At 41.9% G+C, this 21,668-nt stretch overlaps 1 protein-coding gene across 2 annotated transcripts in view; it reads right to left on the bottom strand.

Annotated features, from left to right (window-relative positions):
* The window catches only part of SLC7A2 (solute carrier family 7 member 2), a 216,224-nt gene that overhangs the window by 78,483 nt on the left and 116,073 nt on the right, over positions 1-21,668 (bottom strand). The window contains exons 1-3 of one of the 2 annotated variants that reach the window (XM_030191451.1): positions 11,126-11,235; positions 5,261-5,651; positions 2,309-2,464 (exon numbers count right to left, since the gene is read on the bottom strand). In XM_030191451.1, coding sequence (XP_030047311.1) covers positions 2,309-2,464; positions 5,261-5,636 — 532 coding nt within the window. In that variant the 5' untranslated portion in view covers positions 5,637-5,651; positions 11,126-11,235. Of the gene's footprint in view, positions 1-2,308; positions 2,465-5,260; positions 5,652-11,125; positions 11,236-21,668 lie in introns of those variants that run through there. The other variant, XM_030191453.1, reaches the window with a different exon arrangement.

Genomic DNA, 21,668 nt, shown 5'->3' with positions numbered 1-21,668 from the left:
ACTCAAATTTCTCTCTCTCTCCTTTTTAATTTTTATCTACCTATCAATTTTCCATCTCCTCTCAGTCCCTAGTTCTCCCATTTCCCATCTCACTCTTTTCCCAGCCATCTACTCCCCATTACCACATTTCTACCTCTGTACTAACTATTCAACTCCTATTCATCTTCTTGCCTTCCCCCTTTGACTTCTCTCACATGGTTCCACCATTTCCAGAATCTCCTCTCCCCCTCTCTATTCTTGTAGCCCCATCCCAATCTCATTGCCTGACATCTCCCTGTCCCTTTCCCTCCACATCCTAGCTTCTTTCTTTTCCATCCTGCCCCCACCAAATGGGTCAATGTCTCCTCTACTCTCTCCCCACCCCATGGTCCAACATTACTCTCTCTCTTTTCTGTTCTTCTTCCCTCCCCCCTTGATGTAGCATCTTTTTACTCCCGCCATCCCATTGTTCAGCATATCCTCCCGTTCCACCCCAGACTAAATATTTATCCCTCTCTTCCCTCCCCTCCCATCCCCAGTTCCAGCTTCTTTCATTCTTCCAGAATGCCCTCCCAATCCAGCATCTCTCCCTCCTTCCCCACCACCCTGGGTCCACCATCTCTCCCCTTTCTCTTCATAACTGCCCTTCCATCCAGTATCTCTCTCTTCCTCCCTCTGCACCACCCCAGGTCCCTCATCTCTTCCTTTGTCTTTCCAACTGCCCTCCCATCTAGTATCTCTATCCCCCTCCCTCCACACTCCGGGTCCAACTTCTCTCCCTTTCTCTTGCCTCCCTCCATCCTATTGTCTACCATCTCTCTCCCTCTCTTCTGATTCCAAACCCATTATTTCTCCCCTTCACCTCTCCCCCCCCACCCTTGTTCCGGCATCTCCCCCTCTCTTTAAACCCTTCCCCCCTCCCGGTTTAATATAAAAACAGCTGCTCCAGAGTGACCCTGTGGGCCAGCATGTCTTCCCCTTCCCTCCCATCCCTATCCAGTGTCTCTCTTATCTTCCTGGTCTAATTAAAAAAAAAAAATTCTAAGTGAGGGTTTCCGGCGCAAGAGCGATTCAAACATGCTGCCTTTGGTTTCCTCGGAACTCTTCCTGTGTCACAGTCCACCCCCACCAGTGATGCAACTTCCTGTTTCTGCCTGGGCAGACCACTGCGCAGTGGGTGGGCCTGGGTGGGCCGGGGCCCACCCACTTAGGGCTCAGGCCCGCCCAACAGTAGCACACGTTTAGCGGTAGCTGGTGGGGATCCCAAGCAACGCCAGCTCAAGATTTCCCCCTGATGGTAACAAAAACGCTACTGTCCACAATAACGGCACCTGTGCATGCTCAGTTTTCAGTGCATGCCTGCTGCAGACTGCCAAGATGGAAAGAAGTGTTTTCTCACCAGCTGAGATATTTTTTGGGTGGTGGTTGGGGTGGGGGGGAGAACACTTGGTGCCCACCCATTTCTTGCCTAGGCCCACCCAAAATCTGTTGTCTGGCTACGCCCCTGCCACTGCGACAGGGTAGAGGGGCTTTTCACCCACAATGCTGTTCTGACACAGTCTGTCAGCTCTTACTGCAGCTAGACTCCACAGTTTTCTCCCTTTATTGATTTACACTTTTATTCACATTTATATTTTTCATTGCATTTACTATTAATATGGTTGTTCATTTAAATGCACACTCCTTTACAACTGCTTGTTCACCGATTTATTTTGTTCTTTCATTTACTCATTTGTTTTTTATGGTCAAAATTTTTATACACTATTCTTTCAATGTATTTATTTATGTACATCTATATCTTGACTGATGTTTCTATACCCTTATGCAGGCATTCACCAAAACGTGGCTAAGTCAAGTATCGCTTTATGGGAATTACATTGCTGAACAAATAGTTGTTCACATGCCATACTGGTTTTGCAGCATTCTTTTGACTGGGTTTTCTCCAGATCAGGTCCTATCTTCTTTTCACCGCTCTCTTGGATTTCAGTACAATCAAGTCCTATCTTCTTTTCACCGCTCTCTTGGATTTCAGTACACTCAAATGCTCAAAACTGCATTTTTTTAGCATTGAAAGCTAGCTGCCAAGCAACCAGCTGTTACTTGAACTTTCTTAAATCCTTCTTATACTGTTTACTCCCTTGCAGATCTTAGCATCATCTATTGAAGAGCAATTATTTATCCTAACTCCTCTACAACAGTATCATGTCCAAAGATATTGGCCTCAGAACTAACCCTGGTGGCAGTCTATTCATTACCTTTCTTTCTTTTTCTGCCAAAAAAATTAAACATGTGGTATTTTAACAATGACACAAACTCACACTGTCCTTACCTGACAGAAGCAGTATGAGGCAAACTGCAAAAAAGTCTGGATACTCTGCTAAACCAGCAAAGTTCATGCTGAAATAGGTACCGAAAAACTGGCCAATTCTTTTACCCAGAAGTTCATCAAAGGTGCCACTCCATGCTCGCGCTACACTGGAAGTACCTGGAAAAAATACAAAGTTAATTTCTTATCAAGTTATCTTTCAAAAGAATAAAAGCATGTTCCATATGTAAAGTGTAGTTTACACACACAAAAAAATGGTTATTATAAAATTGTGCATACCACAAAGAGTAAAAAATGTTTTCCCTAGGTTGTCACAAAAATTGAAAGTTTCAACATATAAGAGTATCATGTGTTAGAAAAAATAAATCAGAATATGGAAAAACTGCCCCCCTACATTTGCTTATCAAAATAAAAAATGAACTCATTTTATATTAAGGGAATACTTCAATAAGGAAGAAGACATGTAAATGGTGTTTAATGCGGCTGGCCAGTGGAAACAGCAGTGGTTGGGAGGGAAAAGCAGCAGACAGTAGGAAAAACAGGCACGCACTGCCCGGTGTCAGGAGACGCAGCTACACAAACCCCATCGTCTCACTCCATTCTGGACTGTGCAGGCAGCAAACCATGCTTAGCAGGCTTTCACTTCTACCATCTCTGCACACTGGAATTTGGTGAGCAGAGAGAAAAGAAAAAAAGAGTAAATATGTCAAAGACAGATGTAGTGAGGGAATGGAAGATGACAGGAGGAAACTGGAAAAAGAACAAATGGACAGCATCCACTGGAAAGCGGGTAGAACATAATAATAGCCATACTGGGTCAGACCAATGGTCCATCTAGCCCAGTATCCTGCTTCCAACAGTGGCCAATCCAGGTCCCAAGTACCTGGGCAGAAACCCAAATAATAGCAACATTCCATGATACCAATCCCAGGCAAGCAGTGGCTTCCCCCATGTCCATCTCAATAGCAGACTATGGACTTTTCCTCCAGGAACTTATCCAATCAGTTTTTAAACCCAGATATCATAACCACTGTTACCACATCTTCTGGCAACGAGTTCCAGAGCTTAACTATTTGTTGAGTGAAAAAATAAGATCGGAAAGCAGAACACATGGGACCAACATGCTTGGAAAAATAAACTAGCTGATATTCAAAGGGAGTTAACCAGCCAAGAATGGCCACCAAACGGTTAACTCACTTGTATAAGGCTACCCAATCATTTTCAGCAGCACTTAACCAGTCAGTGGGCCTGAAAATGACCGGTTAGCGCCAGGGCGTTTTAGGGACGGAGTCCAGTTCGCTCCCAATATATTGACTTAACCAGGCATATGCTAGCTGGCTTTTAAAAAAAACAGAAATTCAATGCTGAAGCCGACGCAAGGTCCGACTTTGAATTTCAGGTTTTAGCGCTGGTGGCAGACAAAAAGGCAGAATAAAAAGTGTTTTATTTTCAATTTATTAAGTGTAATATGCTGGCTTTGAAAAATGTGCATCACAGATGTCTGTCTTTTTTTTATGATAAGAAATGTATTTCTGTTTTTATTATTCCCATGTTGTGGTACAAGCCTAGTTTGACTTCTTGGGATTCCCCATTCAATTTCTGCATTCATATTTCTATTTCTAGTTTTCAACTTTTGTCCTGTATTCGGTGAGGGTCTGTTTGTCTTTTGCCTATGACCGAGGTGTGGTATTCTGTTTGTATGCAGTTTCTAAGTGGAACTCTGTAGCAGTCCCACTTCTTCTGTTTTACCAGTAGTAAATGTATTGGTGTTTTAGAGCTCTGTGTAATATTTGTAGTATCGCCTATTCATAGGAATTAGCGCTACTGTTGTATGGTAGGTTTGCTACCTGTATGTTGAATTACAATATTTTCAGGTTTTGTTTTTAGCAATGAGCCTGGTAGTGTAAAGATTTATACTGCTATTAATCAGATGACATGAGAATCAAAATATGTAATTTTTGTTCATGGTAACTTCTATGGAGAAATGTGTCAGCTCTGATCTGCATTTGTTGTTGGGGGAAGATAGGGTTTTATGGATGCAGAGTATGTTTACATTTAACTCATAAGAACAGCTATACTGTGTCAGACCAAAGGTCTGCAAAGATCATGTATGTTGTGTGCCACATAGGCAAGCATCGCCCGTCAGGTATGTCCCAGCTAAAAAAAAATTGAGAACCACTATTCTAGGTGTTTATACACAGAAAATCAACTAGCAGAAAAATCCACGCCATGATTTGATGTCATGTGCTTTGCCAGTGGATGTGCATAAGGGGGCAGAGTGTGAAAAGAGCATATTGATATGCAAGTATACAATTCTATCATTTACATGTATACATTCTATCATCTAGGCATGAACATTTACATCACAGGACTGATGTAAGTAATTGTGCCTTAAAATGTGCATGGTTTTGGCTATTTGTGCTAGTATTCTATAAAGAAAAGTGGGGGCCTACTTTCCTTTATAGAATAGGCTTAAAATAGCCACCACAGCCAGCATCTATAGTAGGCACCCTGTTTTAGAATTTTACTCTTCATGAGTTTGCTAGAGGCAAACTCAAGTTTCAGACATGAATACTCGTCTCTTTCCTGCTAATGGAAGGTGCTCCTCTAGACAAGTCATGACGCCATGCTGAAAGCATAAATGGACATAGTGGTATTCAAAGCTGATGGACTGACAGTTGTCTGGGCCCCTGGGCACTAATGGTCATGGGCACCTAACCATCTACAAAAAATGATTAAAATAGATGGAAGCTAGGGGACAGTAAGTCCCCTACTATTGCAAGCCCTCAGGCACTGTGGTACCAAATTAAGAATAGTTCCATCATCAGAGTCAATTTTTCTGATTAACAAACTTTTCCCCTGGCTCTTGATTTAGGCTCTCTCATGTAACATGAATGTTTTGTTGTTGTTTTTTTATTTTTGTCAAATTCAAATATGTATCTTTAGAACACTTACCTATAACATATGACAAAATGAGGTTCCAACCAGTGATGAAAGCCCACAGCTCCCCAACAGTTACGTAAGTATATAAATAAGCGGAACCAGTTTTTGGTACCCGGGCACCAAACTCAGCATAGCAAAGACCAGCCATTACAGAAGCCAATGCTGCTATGAGGAAAGAGATTACAATACTGGGTCCAGAGTCGGCTTTTGCTACTTCTCCAGCAAGTATATAAACACCCGCACCAAGGGTACTCCCTACTCCCAGGGCAATAAGGTCCACAGTAGACAGACAGCGGCATAGCTTTGTATCTTCTAGACTGTCCAGAGTCACAAGTTTTCGTCGCAGAAGACACTGAAGAAATGACAAAACTGGTCCACAGGTCATCATCTTGGATTGAGAAATCTGTAAGTACATAGGTGAAACTTTCAAATTAATCAAGGTATCATGGTATTTGCCACTTAAAGCACTAAACATTCACTTTTATTTTCATATTTGGCACTTCTAAAATGTTTTTTTTAACGGGTATTGCCAATTTTATTAAGTTCATTAGGAGCTAATGCATCCATTTAAAGGGCATTTCTGGAACAAGGTGCCAACATTTATGTGCCACTTGAGCTTGTAAGTGGGTGGAGTATTGTCACCTAAGTGGCAGCAAAACACTATTCTGTAAGGTGGTACAAGGCTAGATTCAGCACATGGTGCTCAAAAATTGGCACCACAAAAATTTGGCACTCAATTATTGGCATCCATTACAGAATAGACAATTCTGACTCCAGGACTTATGCCTGCTGAAACTAGGTGTAGTTCCCAGTGCCCAATTTGGATGCGCATCACCAGTATTCTGTAACACCATGTGCAAATTTTAGGAATGCCCCTGACCTGCCCATTCACCTCCTATGACCATGCCCCCTTTTGTGTGCTATGGGATTTGGGCACATGTTGATTTAGAATAGCAAGCAGCAAGATGTGTGTGCAAATTCAAATTGGTGCCAATTAGCACCCAGCTATTGGCACTAATTGACTTTGGTTGAGCGCACATCTTCGATAAGCACCCAAACATCGGTGCCACCGGGGATACTGCATACACACAGTTTAAGCATGGGCAGGTCTTCCACTTATATGTATTCAACCCCATAAACAAGACCTGCCCACCTACTTCATTTAAATAGTTTTGAATCATATTACTCTATTACAGACATGCAAAGTTGCTCTGATGATGTCAGTTACATTGGAATTGGACGAAGGAAGTGCATGGCACTTGCTCAAGTAGTCAGCATGATCTAATAGCAACCTCCTCCCCAGCCTCGCCTCATGTAAATGGCTTCTCAAACATTTATTCCAACCATATTTATAGAAGAAAATGGAGGTTCAGTGGTGTACAGCATCAAGAAACTTATAGAAGATGTTTATTAGCATTCAAAACATATCCACAACAGCATAAGAAGGTACAAATTTATTTATTCATTCCATTATTTAAACCCACCCTCCCGACATCGTCCAGAATGGGTTACAGAATTATATTCACAACATAATAAAACAGTAACAAAATTAAATTAAACAGTTCCAGCCTGCCAATTTCCATTTCAACTCAAATTGCTAGATTAAAATAAGTAAGTTTTAACAGTCTTATGAAGTCTCACAAGATCATTAACAGATTTTATTTTATGACCTTGTTTCACAACCAGGCAGCAGTGTATGGAACCGATTGCCACTGATGATCTTGCAGTATCACTGATCAAAAATTAGAACACCTAAATGAGATGTAGAAATTTAAAAGCAAAAGTATAAAGTCAGGGAATGTATGAACTGAAGACTTGTTGAAAGCCTCAATATTAGTAGAAGAGTCTGGGAGTGTTTTACTAAGCCGCGGTAGTGTTTTTAGTTCGCGGTAGAAATCAGCTGGCAGTAAATGCTGAGACGCTCGTAGGAATATAATGGACGTCTCGGTGTTTACAGCCAGCTGGTTTCTACCATGAGCTAAAAACGCTACCGCAGATTTAAACAATGTGTTTCTTCTAGCAAAAAAGGTGCCGGTACTCAAATGCCAGGCCACCCTTCAGGGGTGGGATGATCACTGAGAGACCCAACCCACAATAGCCAGGTCCCCCTGCAACCAGTCACAGAATCTATGACAAGGCTGAATTGCCCTGGATTTGAAACAACAGATCACAAACACCTTTGTTTCAAATAGCATTTCCCATAACACAACCTTAAAATATTATTCAATATATAACCTTAATTCCTACCAGATACTCACTTTTCAAACTCTCGGACCACTTCAGGATAGATCAAGTGACGAAACAAGAAAAGTTTAGTTCACCAGGCTTCTACCACTAGATATGACGTTTATTAAACATTTGTTAAACTAGAGCTGTGATCAATCAATCTCTTTTTTTTTTAAGCCTGTTGGCTCTACTGTATAAATTATTTTTCGCTTCTTTCGTTTTAAAATTTGGGCACTATATCCTCCTTTTCTCTATGCTATCTGTAACAGAACTATAAATTGCAGTTCTGAAGGCTGATTCCAGTCAGATGCAAGAGGTGCTTCCAAGCGGTTCATATGCAGGTTGCTGAATTGTTGAGCAATCCTGCATTTTACCGGTCTAGAAGTCTGCTGATATACTAATTCTGGCATGGGCAGATTATGCCATAAAATACCTGTTTAGAATTGCAGTTAGTAAAAGATTTAAAACTAAACACTCCCCCATTTTGGGCAATTTGTGCCCTATTAATTTCAATGCAGTGACAACAATACACACACCACCCACATTTAAAATGACCCACTCTATATTGTTGAAGTATACTGATGGAAATGTTTGCTTTGACTGCCCAGCACCACTTTGTCAAGAAACAACTGGGTCCTGAGGGGGCTTTTAGAGTTCAGGCCCCTAGGGGATCGTGACAACCAGGCCTGTTTGCTGGTAGTGGGGGGGGGGGGGGGGGGGGGGTCACAAAGGGAGAGTCAGTTGCGGGTCAGGGATAAATGGCATACATATGTAAAAAGTATTGCTAACGACTGACTGTAGAGGAATGTACTAAGTTATACCCGATGTAACTGGTTTTGATGATTTCAGAGTGTCTATTATTTGTGAGTGTCATCAATAAAAAATTGTTGAAACATAAAATGACCCACTCTAGTGGTGACATTTGACTATATCTACTCCAAGTAATTCACATAGATTTCAACTCCTCCGACAACCCAAGCCCCCCCACCACTACACAAAACTAAACCTCTCCCAAGTAGCAAGAAAGCAAAAGCAAGCACTGCGCTTCTCCTTACACCTAATAACCAACACCAGGAGGGGAAAAATTCTCCTAGCCCCCAACATCAATCCAGCACTCTCCCCCACCTACTCCCTCAACCCAACAACCCATTGCCCGCCAAATTTCCTCTCTCTACTCGAGCCTAAGCCCTCCCATACCTCATCTACCAATCCTGCTCTTGTCCACAACTCCTGTCCATTTGCCAACACTATCCATCCTGTCTCAGTCTTATCCATATAATTCCTATGGATGGACCATTCAGGTCTTTATCTGCCGTCATTTACTATGTTACTATCCACCTCATATTCCACAATATTGATCCATCTCACTCCCCCTCCCCTCCCTTGCCCCCAATACTTTAACCTGATCTTTTTAGTGGATGCCACTCAGCCAAGGTTACTAGTCCACTGCTATATGGCAATGGGCCCCTTCAATATGCATATGTAACTATGCACCCTGCCTCGGTTCCACCCATATGTATGCCCACTTTCAAACTGCGTGCCATCACATTTCGAACCAAGTGATAAAATACCGTATAGCTGGAATGCTGGCATTTACATTGTATATGCTCACAATACGCACGCATACGCCAACATTGATAAATCACTTTATCAGTTTTCGCCTTTTATAATGGTATTGGGGATTCTGTTAGATAGTAAGTTATCATTAGAGTTTCAGATTAATAGTCTTACTCAAAGATCATTTTTTGTGATGTGCAATTTACGACATGTACAGAAATATTTTGATCAAGATCATTTCAGTACAATCTTTGATTTTGAGTTTATTAGATTATTGTAATATTTATTTATTTATTCATGCATTCATACCCTACATTAACCCAAAATTGACTCGAGTTCCATGTGGCTTACAAACAAACAATAAAGAGAATAAAACATAATAATGTACAGAATTCTAAGTTTGCTGTGACTCCTTCAACACACCCAAGAGTAGTAATTTATTTACTATTTTATTTATTATTTATTTACCGCCTTTTTGAAGGAATTCACTTACATCGACTCCGTAATTTAATAATTATGTAATCCTGGAATCTCCTTTCTAGCCTCATATTTCTTTATGGGAAAGTTATTCTTTATATATCCACAGATATTGTGATGCCTCTCTTATTGTGGCCTAAAGATTTCTAAAAAGGCATATTTCTTCAAATGTTATTTCTGGGTAGCAATATTTATCTTTTCTGTATCAAGTTGTGTTCTTGTGTTAAAATTGTAAATTTCTTAAAAATAAAATAATAATGTACAGAACACAAATTACAATAACTTCAAGAAGCAAATTAATACATGTGCGGTAAGTAACCACAGAATTAGACTATAATATAATCTATTAAGGCGCTTCAAAACAAGTACTAAAGAAACTTCATACTATTCATAATGTTGGGCTACAAATGATTATCTGATTTATTCATTTAAAAAATGTGATAATATTTTTTTATTACAGAACGCTTTATTGGCTTCCTGTGCATGCTAGGATACGCAACATTTTTTTGTCTCATTTATTAACGCCATCTTATTTTTTGGATCACTTAGGACCCTGTCTAATAAGCCACGCTATAGGCGCACTAGCAATTTTAACGGGCAATAAAAATTAGTGTGCGCTAATGCTAGAGACACCCATAGGAATATATGGGTGTCTCTAGTGTTAGTGCGGCCTAATTTTTAGTGCACCTTAGTAACAGGGCCCTTAGCTTTTCTGCAAAAACCTAGTTATTAGTACATCAGTTTTATTTACTTTTCCTTCACTAAAGAATTTGAGGAGAACCAGGTTATTACTCTTTTTTCGTATCAAGCGGCTCGTCTGGAAAAAGATGTTCAAGTTTTATCACTTTCTGAGACAAATAAAATTTCTGAAGTGCTAGTGTTTATTACAGAACAGGACACCCTGTATAGACATACCAAAGGCCTACACAAACCTTTGTATACATGTCTAAATAGAAACTGTTAATATTAAAGCAAACCACATTTTTTCATTAATCCAAGGACTAATGAAGCAGCTCTAACTGTAGTTCAAATTCACACAAAGTTTAAATTAATGTTAGAATTTTTGCTAAGAAATCCTGCTACAAACACCTTTATAACAAACATTTCATACAGTCTCCGAAGTGGTTTATTCCAAATTATTACTGTGGTTTTAATGAATTTGTTGAGTGCATATACGCTTCAGTCTGATTAAAACATTTACACTGACTACATCTCTTACTAATTATTCCAAAAATCATATGGTGAAAACCACATCATTGAGTGCGTTATAAATCCCAGTTCCATCTAATGCAACAATATAAGTTTCATAATCTTCTTTATGGAAGGAATACAAGAAAAACCAACGATAGAAAAGTTCAAAAGTAAGTAACCTGCTGCCTATAGGTATGTAGGGGTGTGTTTGTGCACACGCGCATGGGGTGTGTGTTTGCATAGGTGTGCACATGTGCTCACAGGGTGTGTGTGTGTGTACACTCATGCACACTGGGGTGCTTGTATGTGTTTGCGCATGAAGGTGTGTGCACACGTGTGTGTATATGTTGGGTGTGTTTGTGTCATGTACGCAGGGGTGTGTGTGTGTGTTGGTGTGGCATTAAAAATCAGAAACTTTTCACAAACCTGATTTTTGTCTTACGTCTGTCATCTATGGCTCAGTGACACCCTGCAGTTCTTCTACATATGCACTCAGGACAAGAAAGAGCAGGGTTGGTAAAACTCTGTCCTAGAAGGCATGCAGAGTGCACTGGAGTGCAAAGCTGCCTTGCTCTTTCAGGCTGGGGGTGGAGGCACTGAAGCCACAGGTGATTGGATGACAGACTAAATTTTCCCTGGCCTCTTGCTGCTGCTTCCACCATAAATCACACCCAGACGTATTCAGTGAAACCATACGTAAGATTTATCATCATTTAACATGACAATATTAATCTGGAGAGATTTTTGAGTTACACTGAAATTTAATTCTGTCTCTTGAAACCGTGTCAGAAATCCAATTCAAAACTACTCAACATAATCCTTAAAAGAGAAATGCAAAAAAAAAATCTATTATACAAAGTAGCTGCTGTACTTAACCATAAATTACATTTCACTCACTGTAACAAGGACATACAGGATTACGATAACATGTAACTTGAGTCTGAGACTGCAACTAAAATAGTTAAGGACTTTTCTTTTTGTTATGGGATAGAAAAAGTAAACTTGTCACATTATTCTCTATGGATCATCAGCAAAGGAACTATTACACTCTCTTTCATCGACCTCTACCATAACAGTAAAAGAAACTACAGGAAACCATGATCCAGCCTCTTTGTAAATCAGGGTTGTTGTTTTTTTTCATATTCTATATATCTTTGGGGAGGGGGGATTTCTGTTACCCTACAAGTTCCCACACTTTGAGGGGAAGGACATCAAAAACAGTTTTACAAACAAAAAAATTATAATAATGAATCGGGACCCTCAATTCTGGGAATCCAGTATGCATAAAACCAAAATAAAATTATAAATCATAAATAATTCTCCAAGATTTACATTATCAGTCCAAAAAGCCCCAAATATAGCCATGCAAAACATACGAGGGGCATAATCGAAAGGGGACGCCCAAGATTTCCTGGGGACGTCCTCACAGGACGGCCCCGTGAAGGGGTAGGGAAACCCGTATTATCGAAACAAGATGGGTGTCCATCTTTCGTTTAGATAATACGGTCGGGGATGCCCAAATCCTGAAATTTAGGTCGACCTTAGAAATGGTCGTCCTTAGATTTGGTCATTTCTGATTTTCGGCGATAATGGAAACCGAGGACGCCCATCTCAGAAATGACCAAATCCAAGCCATTTGGTCATGGGAGGATCCAGCATTTGTAGTGCACTGGTGCATGCCAGGATATCAACCGGGCACCCTAGGGGGCACAGCAGTGGACTTCACAAATTGCTCCCAAATACATAGCTCCCTTACTTTGTGTGTTGAGCCCCCCAACCCCCCCCCCCCCCACCCCTAAAACCCACTATGGTACACCAGTACCATAGCCCTTAGGAGTGAAGGGGGGCACCTAGATGTGGGTACAGTGGGTTTCTGGTGGGTTTTGAAGGGCTCACATTTACTACAAGTGTAACAGGTGGGGGGGGGGGGGCCTGGGCCCGCCTGCCTGAAGTGCACTGTACCCACTAAAACTGCTCCATGGACCATACTGCTGCGAGGGACCCGAGTATGACATTTGAGGCTGGCACAAAATATTTTTAAAGTTGTTTCTTGAGGATGCGAGGGGGTTAGTGACCATTGGCGGTGTAAGGGGAGGTCATCCCAGATTCCCTCCAGTGGTCATCTGGTCAGTTCGGGCACCTTTTTGAGGCTTGGTCGTAAGAAAAAAGGGACCAAGTAAAGTCGGCCAAGTGCTCATCAGGGACGCCCTTCTTTTTTCTATTATGGGTTGAGGAAGCCCATGTGTTAGGCATGCCCAAGTCCCGCCTTCATTACGCCTCCGACACACCCCCGGGAACATTGGTCGTCCCCACAACAGAAAGCAGTTGGGGACGCCCAAAATCGGCTTTCGATTATGCCGATTTGGGCGACCCTGGGAGGACACCCATCTCCCGATTTGTGTCGAAAGATGGGTGCCCTTCTCTTTCGAAAATAAGCCTGAATGAGTACTAGTTTTACCAATTCAGTGAAAAGTCAGAGTAACCTGTAATACTAAAAAAGTGAAAAAAAAATCAAGATAATTTATCTAAAGAGTACCATCTTCAAAAATCAACTGTACTAGCATAATATATTTTGTAAATCTGCTTCAGGGATAACAGAGAATGGTCCAATTGAACTTTATATAGGCAACACAGGTGTCTATGTGCCTTTATGAAATAAGCAGCTAGAACACAGTCAAATATACATGTGCAAATTTATATGTGATCTTAGGCCTGTGTAAATGTGTGTGAAAACTCATGTATATTTCATAAAATATGTGCTTACATTGCAGCTCGGCCAGTTCTTCCCTAGGGATGCCTACTGAAGAATCCCATACCACACTATGCACAAACCTCAGGTAAGAATGTGCATTATTGTCTACGTGTGTATACAATCACATGATTTTAGAAGATTTTTTTACATGTGCAAAAGTGTCTTTAAACACAGGAAAGCCTCTCTACAATGCCTTCCTTACTTCTAAAGTCAAATTCTATGGAACTCCTATGTCAATAAGGGGCCCTTTTCCTAAAATGCACTAAAATGTGGGCTTAGGGGCCCTTTTACTAAGCCGCATAAGTGTCTACGCGTGCCAAAATGGAGTTACTGCCCGACTACCGCGTGCCACTTGTGGTAATTTCATTTTTGTCGTGCGTCTGAAAAATAATTTTTATATTCGGCCGTGCCCCAAGTAGCATTTGACGCGCATAGGTCATTACCGCCCGGATTCTTTACCGCTAGGTCAATGGCTGGCAGTAAGGTCTCAGACCCAAAATGGACACGCGGCAATACTGATTTTGCCGCATGTCCATTTTCGGCAAAAAAAGAAAAAAGGCCTTTTTTTTTTTACAGGCGCACTAAAAAAATGGATCGGCATGCACCCAAAAGCCACGCCTACACTACCGCAAGCCATTTTTCAGCGCGTCTTTGTAAAAGGACCCCTTAGTAAGTTTTAACACAGGATCTTTCTGTGTGCTAAGTCCATATTTTATGCAGCAATATATATATTTTTTTTGTTTGACAGGTTCCATGCTAATTTTTCTATTAGCGCATGGAACATGCAAAAACAAACAAAAAAAAATGTAGGAGGAGGGGGAGAACATACCGTTTCCTATTTAAGAGGCGGTAAGTGCTCCCATGTTAAGTCCGCATTATTCAGTTATCGTGCACTAATCAGAATGTGCTACCTGAATAATATTCCACACCCATTCCCTGCACCAGGTATGCCCCCCCCCCAAATTAGAAAAATGTAATGCGTGATTAGCACATGCTAACAGGCAAATTACTGCAAAATGCTTTACCGCGTCTTGTGCTAAGTCTTTTTTCCCCCCACATTAAGTGCACATTAGCACTTAACGCAGTTTAGTAAAAGGGCCCCTTTAAATCCTTAGGTTGGGAATTTTCCCTATCGTGGAAGGCGAAATATGAAGATTTGTAAAAAAATATATATATTGGGGGAAAACTTAAAACAAGCACTCATTCTTAGAACAATGAATGAAATGTTTAGAGGATAAGGTTTTCAAATATTGCTATGGCTTAGTCTGATACTGCATTCCCAGGAACACAGAAGGAAAATTGAATATACTTGGCAAAAAACATAAAAAATGTTAAAGAAAAGGTATATCCTTATATGTAAGATTGCCCTCTGGCAGTAGTACCACAAGACTACTACCAAGAGTCATAAAGAGCCATTTTGGATTATAGTACAGATCCAGATTGGAGCAGAGAAGGATTGCTGCCACCTAGGACCACTACCACACCAATGTAGACCCCTGGGTAAACATCATGAGGCTGAGTGGCCTGAGGGGCAGGTTTCTATATCAGGGTAGGGTTTTCTATCGGGACGTCTGGGTGCTTTACTGGGGGGGGGGGGGGGGGGTCAGGCTGTGCATCAGAGGGTTGAGAGTCTGAAGGGGGTTATTCATAAGTACATAAGTATTGCCACACTGGGACAGACCAAAGGTCCATCAAGTCCAGTATCCTGTTTCCAACAGTGGCCAATCCAGGTCACAAATACCTGGCAAGATCCCAGAAAAGCTCAATACATTTTATGATGCTTATCCCAGAAATAAGCAGTGGATTTTCCCAAGTCAATTTAATAATGGTCTATGGACTTTTCCTTTAGGAAGCCGTCCAAACCCTTTTTAACCCCCGTTAAGCTAACCACCTTCACCACATTCTCTGGCAATGAATTCCAGTTTACTTACATGTTGAGTGAAGAAAATTTTTCTCCGATTCGTTTTAAATTTACTACTTTGTAGCTTCATCGTATGCCCCTAGTCCTAGTTTTTTAGAAAGAGTAAACAAACAATTCATGTCTACCTGTTCCACTCCACTCATTATTTTATAGACCTCTATCATATCTCCCCTCAGCCATCTCTTCTCCAAACTGAAGAGCCCTAGACGCTTCAGCCTTTCCTCATAGGGAAGTCGTCTCCATCCCCTTTATCATTTTCACCGCCCTTCTCTGTACCTTTTCTAATTCCACTATATCTTTTTTGAGATGCGGCAACCAGAATTGAACACAATATTTGAGTAACCAGTGAAAGTGAGTTGAATTACTGGACTGCTGGTAGCACAGTTGCACTTCACAACTTCGCCTGCCCCTGTCAAGCCCATCTCACACCCAATCCCACATTAGGCAGCTAATACCAAATTTTAGCACAGGAGACAGTAGTGTGATCCCACACTACTCTCTACGAACCAGTAAAACCCATATTAGCTACTTAATCAATTTATAAAAAGTTCCCTAAGTTTCATATTGGAATGTAAATGTATGGGGCAGTACATCTTTGATGGTTTATTATGACCTGCATTGAGTGAGGTCTTTAACCTAATGGAAGGCAAAATGCAAAACCTCAAATTTAATTAAATTCTAATCAATTAAAAGAATAAAATGGTGAACTTGAAATTACCTAAGGGGTCCTTTTAATAAACCATGGCAAAGAGTGGCCTCTGTCAATATGGGCACGCGCCGGGTCAGTTTTTACTGGGTCTGCAAAAAAGGGCTTTTTTTTTAATGAGATGGGAAAAGGGCAGGTGGTAAAACTGAAGCCAGAACATGCCTAAAACCGGCCTGAGCCCTTACCACCACCCACGCGTGGTGACCAGTCAGCACGCGCCAACTGCCAATTACTGCCGGAAAGGCAGCACTTCGGAGGAAATAAATAAATCATCCAGGCATTATGGGCATGAGGCAAATCTGAAATTACCGCCGGGGGGCACGGTAGCCTGATGGTAGTCTCATTTTGGCACGCGTTACACACGCATAGAGCCTAATGTGCCTTTGTAAAAGGGCCCCTAGATGTGCTTGAGTCACTAGATTTTTTTCTGATTCTTTTCCTGTGGGAAAAGCCCTCAACACATTGGGTCCACAGGACCTGCTATCAGAAAGGCACTTCCTTAATGCTACAGAAAATAGAAAATCTTTAGATATTGAGCACAAGAGTGTAACATTCTTCCGGCAACATATTGGCAAGGCCTTTGTATTATACAGTCTGATTACGCTCGCCTGCTTCAGATTCCTCCATCTTCTTTTACATGTGAAAGAAATTGGTCCATGTTTGGAAACATACACACCAAATCAATGTCACGGTTGTGGCTGTATCCCATGCCTAGTGCATTCACCTCACCTCCTGGTGACCAAGCCCTGTGGCTGCTGTGGACTGCCTTCTTCCTGTTTCCTAACGTGTTCTAGAGATCATTCCAGTCCTATTCTGATGTTCCAGCATTCCAGACTTACTTTGGGGTTCCTGCAGCCAAGCCTCACTTTGGTGCTCTTGTAGCCAAGCCTCGACCTGGTCTTACTGCTGCCAAGCCGGTGCTCTTGCAGCCAAGCCTCGCCCCGGTGTTCCTGCTGCCAAGCCTCGCTCTTACTTGTGACATCATCAGTAAATGCCTTTATTAAGCACCTGGGAACTTTCAGGCTTTGCCTTTGCAACAGAGGTCTTTAGATGAGTTTTTGTCTGTGTGTGTTTGTTGCAGTTCCAGCCCTGCTAGCTCTTGTCCTGCCAGTTTTCAACCCAGGGGCGTATCTGAACTGCGGCGGTAGGGGGGGCCAGGGCTAGAGTGAGGGGGCACATTATAGCCCCCCCCCGCCGCCGCCGATCCCCCTCCCCCCAGCCGCTGCCATTGCCAACCCTCCCCCTCCGTTGCTCGCCTACCTTCGCTGGCGGGGGACCCCAACCCCCGCCAGCCGAGGTCCGCGTCCTCCTGCCGCTGCCGGCTGCCTTTAAAGAATTCCGTCAGCTGGCGGGGGACCCCCAACCCCCGCCAGCCCAGCCGAGGTCCTTTCATTTTTCCACTGAAGCTGGCGCCGACGAAAGTTTCTTTTGAGTCTGACGTCGCTGCACGTTGTACGTGCAGGACGTCAGACTCAGAAACAGAATGAAGCTGTTTCTGAGTCTGACGTCCTGCACGTACAACATGCAGCGACGTCAGACTCAAAAGAAACTTTCGTCGGCGCCAGCTTCAGTGGAAAAATGAAAGGACCTCGGCTTGGCTGGCGGGGATTGGGGGTCCCCCGCCAGCTGACGGAATTCTTTAAAGGCAGCCGGCAGCGGCAGGAGGACGCGGACCTCGGCTGGCGGGGGTTGGGGTCCCCCGCCAGCGAAGGTAGGTGAGCAACGGAGGGGGAGGGTTGGCAGCGGTAGGGGGGTCCAGGGCGAAATCTGCGGGGGCCCAGGCCCCTGAGGCCCCACGCAGATACGCCCCTGTTTCAACCTCTATTCCAACCCTGCTTGTTCCAGTCCTGCAAGTCTTCAGCTTCAGTTCTAACCCTGCTTGTTCCTGCCCTGTCTGTATTCAGCTTCAGTTCCTCCACTGCTTGTTCCAACCCTGTCTGCTTTCAGCTTCCCTTCCAGCCCTGCCGGCCTACAGCTTCAGCTCCAGTCCTGCTTGTTCTAGCCCTGTCTACCTACAGCTTCAGCTCCAGTCCTGCTTATTCCAGCCTTGCCTGCCTACAGCTTCAGCTCCAGTCCTGTTGTTCCTGTCCTGCTTATTCCAGCCCTACCTACCTACAGCTTCAGGTTCAATTCTGCTTGTTCCGGTCCTGCTTGTACCAGCCCTGTCCGTTTTCAGCCTTGTTTCCTGTTTGGGTGGTTCACCTGCTGCTGCCGGTTGCCGGCAGTGGCCCAAGGGCTCGCTACTCCTGACCCTGTGACAATCAAGAAAAAAGCTATGACACAGACAGTTTAGAACCCGGTTTCAGTGTGTGCAAATGTTCATTTTTCAGAAGACCGTGAAAATACATGCAAAGTTCATCTCAGAGTACTAGAGAGGAAAATTCCAGCATAGGAAGGGCCCTAAGTTTAGAGATTTTGTGAGTGACATGTAGCACCATCTCCACAGGGAAGATCATCTTAGTCAAGATCTATTAGGGGGCCTCCAGGAGTCACTAGGAAATCGATGTCAATTACCACAGAGACTAGAACAAGAGGTAAGGTGCAGCTACTCTCTAGGCTCCTAAAGAAGAAAAGACAAATTGCTTCTCTTGTTCAAGAAGAGAATGAGAAGGAATTCCTATTCCAGGAAGAATTCATCTGTCAAGCATACTCTGAAAAGTACTTGTACCTAGTCCTAGTTCCAGAGTCTATCCTGAAAACTAAGCACACCAATCAGATACTTGCTCAATTTGTCCACGGTAGAAATGAGTTTCATAACTTCCAACCAGGATCCTATGGGAGAAAAAGACTTACTGGAAGCCAAGGGATATTCAAATTTTCCTACACTTCTATTCAAATGGCATGAGAAGCAGTAGTGGGAGGCGTATTTCTCTTATGACACTTGAACTGTTGAATTCTTGCAGCTGTTTTTAAGTATTTTTCTACTGCTGAAACTTCTATTTTTGTCTTCAGTATAATTCGATTTTATTTGGAACAAAAATCAGAGTGTGAAGACTTATTGTGAGACTATGAGAGTGATGCCCTGGAGCCCTACAGCGCATGCTGCTCCCAAAGAAAAAATCCAGAGATCAAGGATACTTGAATGGCTCCGTACCACATAAAGGGAGTGTACTGGGAAAATAACTTATGCTTTGGAACAGACTGCCTTTAGAAATTCAGAAAATAACACAATATTATTCCTTCAGGAATGCATTAAAGTCTTTTTTTTGTTTGATGAGAAAGAACGTACCAACTTCCGCAAACTACTGAACACCTATCTCTTTAATAAGGCTTACCAAAAAGATCAACAAACGTAAATACACACAACTCCTCCACATACATTCAGAATTGTCTTGTAATATCTGCTTGTTATATAACTATCATGTATTATTCACTATAATGCTACCAAGATTCTTCTGTAACACTAAATGACTATTTTCTAATCTATTCCACTATTCATGATATATTGTAAGCCACATTGAGCCTGCAAAGAGGTGGGAAAATGTGGGATACAAATGCAATAAATAAATAAATAAATGTTTTGTAGTTTGATGAGAAAGATCAGTTTCAGTTTCAATGTATTAGATATGCAACTATAATTAATATTTTAAATATGCATCTGATGAAAGATTTTTTTTTGTTTCAATGTATTAGATATGCAATTGTAAATTCTCTCGAAAAGGGAATTATTGTTTGTAAACCGCTTAGAATTTCTTTTGAACTTAGCAGAATATAAGAATCATATAGCATAGCATAAAAATGAAGGGCCAAAATCAAAAGTACTGCTGTTTCAGAAACTGAGTCTGCTTTGGCAAAGAAACTTGTGAAGGTAGTATTTTCAATGGTGCATTGTTTTAAGAAAATATTGGTTTGTATGTGGTAAACCCTGCAACACTTCACTATCAAAGATCGTATTGGACATTGACAAACTCTTTTACCTCAACCCAACTTGATTGAATCTTATCTTCCCTATCCCAATACAACATTTTGTACTAATCCCATATCGGAATTGGCAAATACCTTCACGGTATTATGTAAGCCACATTGAGCCTGCAAATATGTGGGAAAATGTGTGATACAAATGTAACAAATAATAATAATAATAAATTTTGTCCAGTTACTTCAACACCATGAGAATCTAGAATAAGAACTGCTTGTCCTTCTCATGGGGGGGTGGGCAGGGCAAAACATGAATGCATACTTTTCTCTCAGCAGATGTTGCCAGATTTTCAAAGTGAAAAAAAAAAAACACTTTGAAAATTACTCCTCCCTATTGCAGATGCAGCTTTTCAAAGAGTTGAAGACTGTTTGAGACACCTTTACTTCTGTTACAGAATTCGGACTGTTGATTAATCTGCCTGGAAATGTAGAAATAAAGGTCAAAAACAAGCTGTGGGCGATACCCATTTATTGAATTCAGTTTCAGTGGCTAGAGAGCAAGGTCACTGCCTGGCAGACTTCTACGGTCTGTGCCCTGATCGTGTCTGGACAGATCTGGATGGACTGGCGCGGAGCTTCGATGACAACTTTAGAAGTTGGAGAAGAAAGACAGTGCCAGGTAGACTTCTATGGTCCGTGCCCTGAAAATGGCAAGGACAAATCAACATCGAGTATGGATACGTAGTATCACATCACACCTTATGAAATGAGTTTACCTTGTTGGGCAGAGAGGTCTTTATTTTTTATTTTTTTATTTTTGTTACATTTGTACCCCATGCTTTCCCACTCATTACAGGCTCAATGCGGCTTACATATTGTATACAGGTACTTATTTGTACCTGGGGCAATGGAGGGTTAAGTGACTTGCCCAGAGTCACAAGGAGCTACCTGTGCCTGAAGTGGGAATTGAACTCAGTTCCTCAGGACCAAAGTCCACCACCCTAACCACTAGGCCACTCCTCCACTGCTGTCATCTACTATGTTACCATAAGAGCTATTCTATAAGAGTGCGTGTAAGTGTTATAGCGTGTAACCGCAAGGAAGTATACAGTTGGGTGGAGCATGGAGGGCATTGGGTATGTCTCCAGTATATGTGTGTGACTTATACAATACTATAAGTTAAACGCTTTGCATGGTGCACTTAGACCAGCTCATTTATGTCAGCCATTGATCTGGCAAAAATGGTCGCACCTAAATTTAAGCACAAATTCAGGTCTGCTATAATGGTATCTTGGTGCATAGAGTTATAGAAATGATGCACAGTGCATATGGTCTGCCTATCTTGAGACACCAAATTATAGAATTGTTTCCATTGTGTTTAAATAGTACAAATGAATTCATGACTAGATTTAATAAATGATACCAGGATGATCCGCACCAAGCTAGCATTCTGTAAAGGGCGCTCTTTTCAGAGCGTCCTTTATAAAATACTAGCTTAGCGCAAATTTTATATAGTGCAACTTGAGTTGTGTGCACAAATCCGGGCATATTCTGGATTTGCACACGCAACTTAGTTACCTTAAAAAGCCAATCAGCGCTGATAACTGAAATCAATTGTTGACACTGACTGGCATTTATTAGATTTTATGCGCACAAATGCCTAAGCGTATTCTATACTGTTATGCACGTAAATTCTAAGATGTGAATCTAAAAAGGGGGCACACCACCCACC

Source organism: Microcaecilia unicolor, chromosome 2 (assembly GCF_901765095.1).
Source record: "Microcaecilia unicolor chromosome 2, aMicUni1.1, whole genome shotgun sequence".
In the NCBI taxonomy this organism is placed as follows: Eukaryota; Metazoa; Chordata; class Amphibia; order Gymnophiona; family Siphonopidae; genus Microcaecilia; species Microcaecilia unicolor.
Note: the sequence above shows the minus strand (reverse complement) of the source record. Positions and strands in the feature narration are given on the sequence as shown.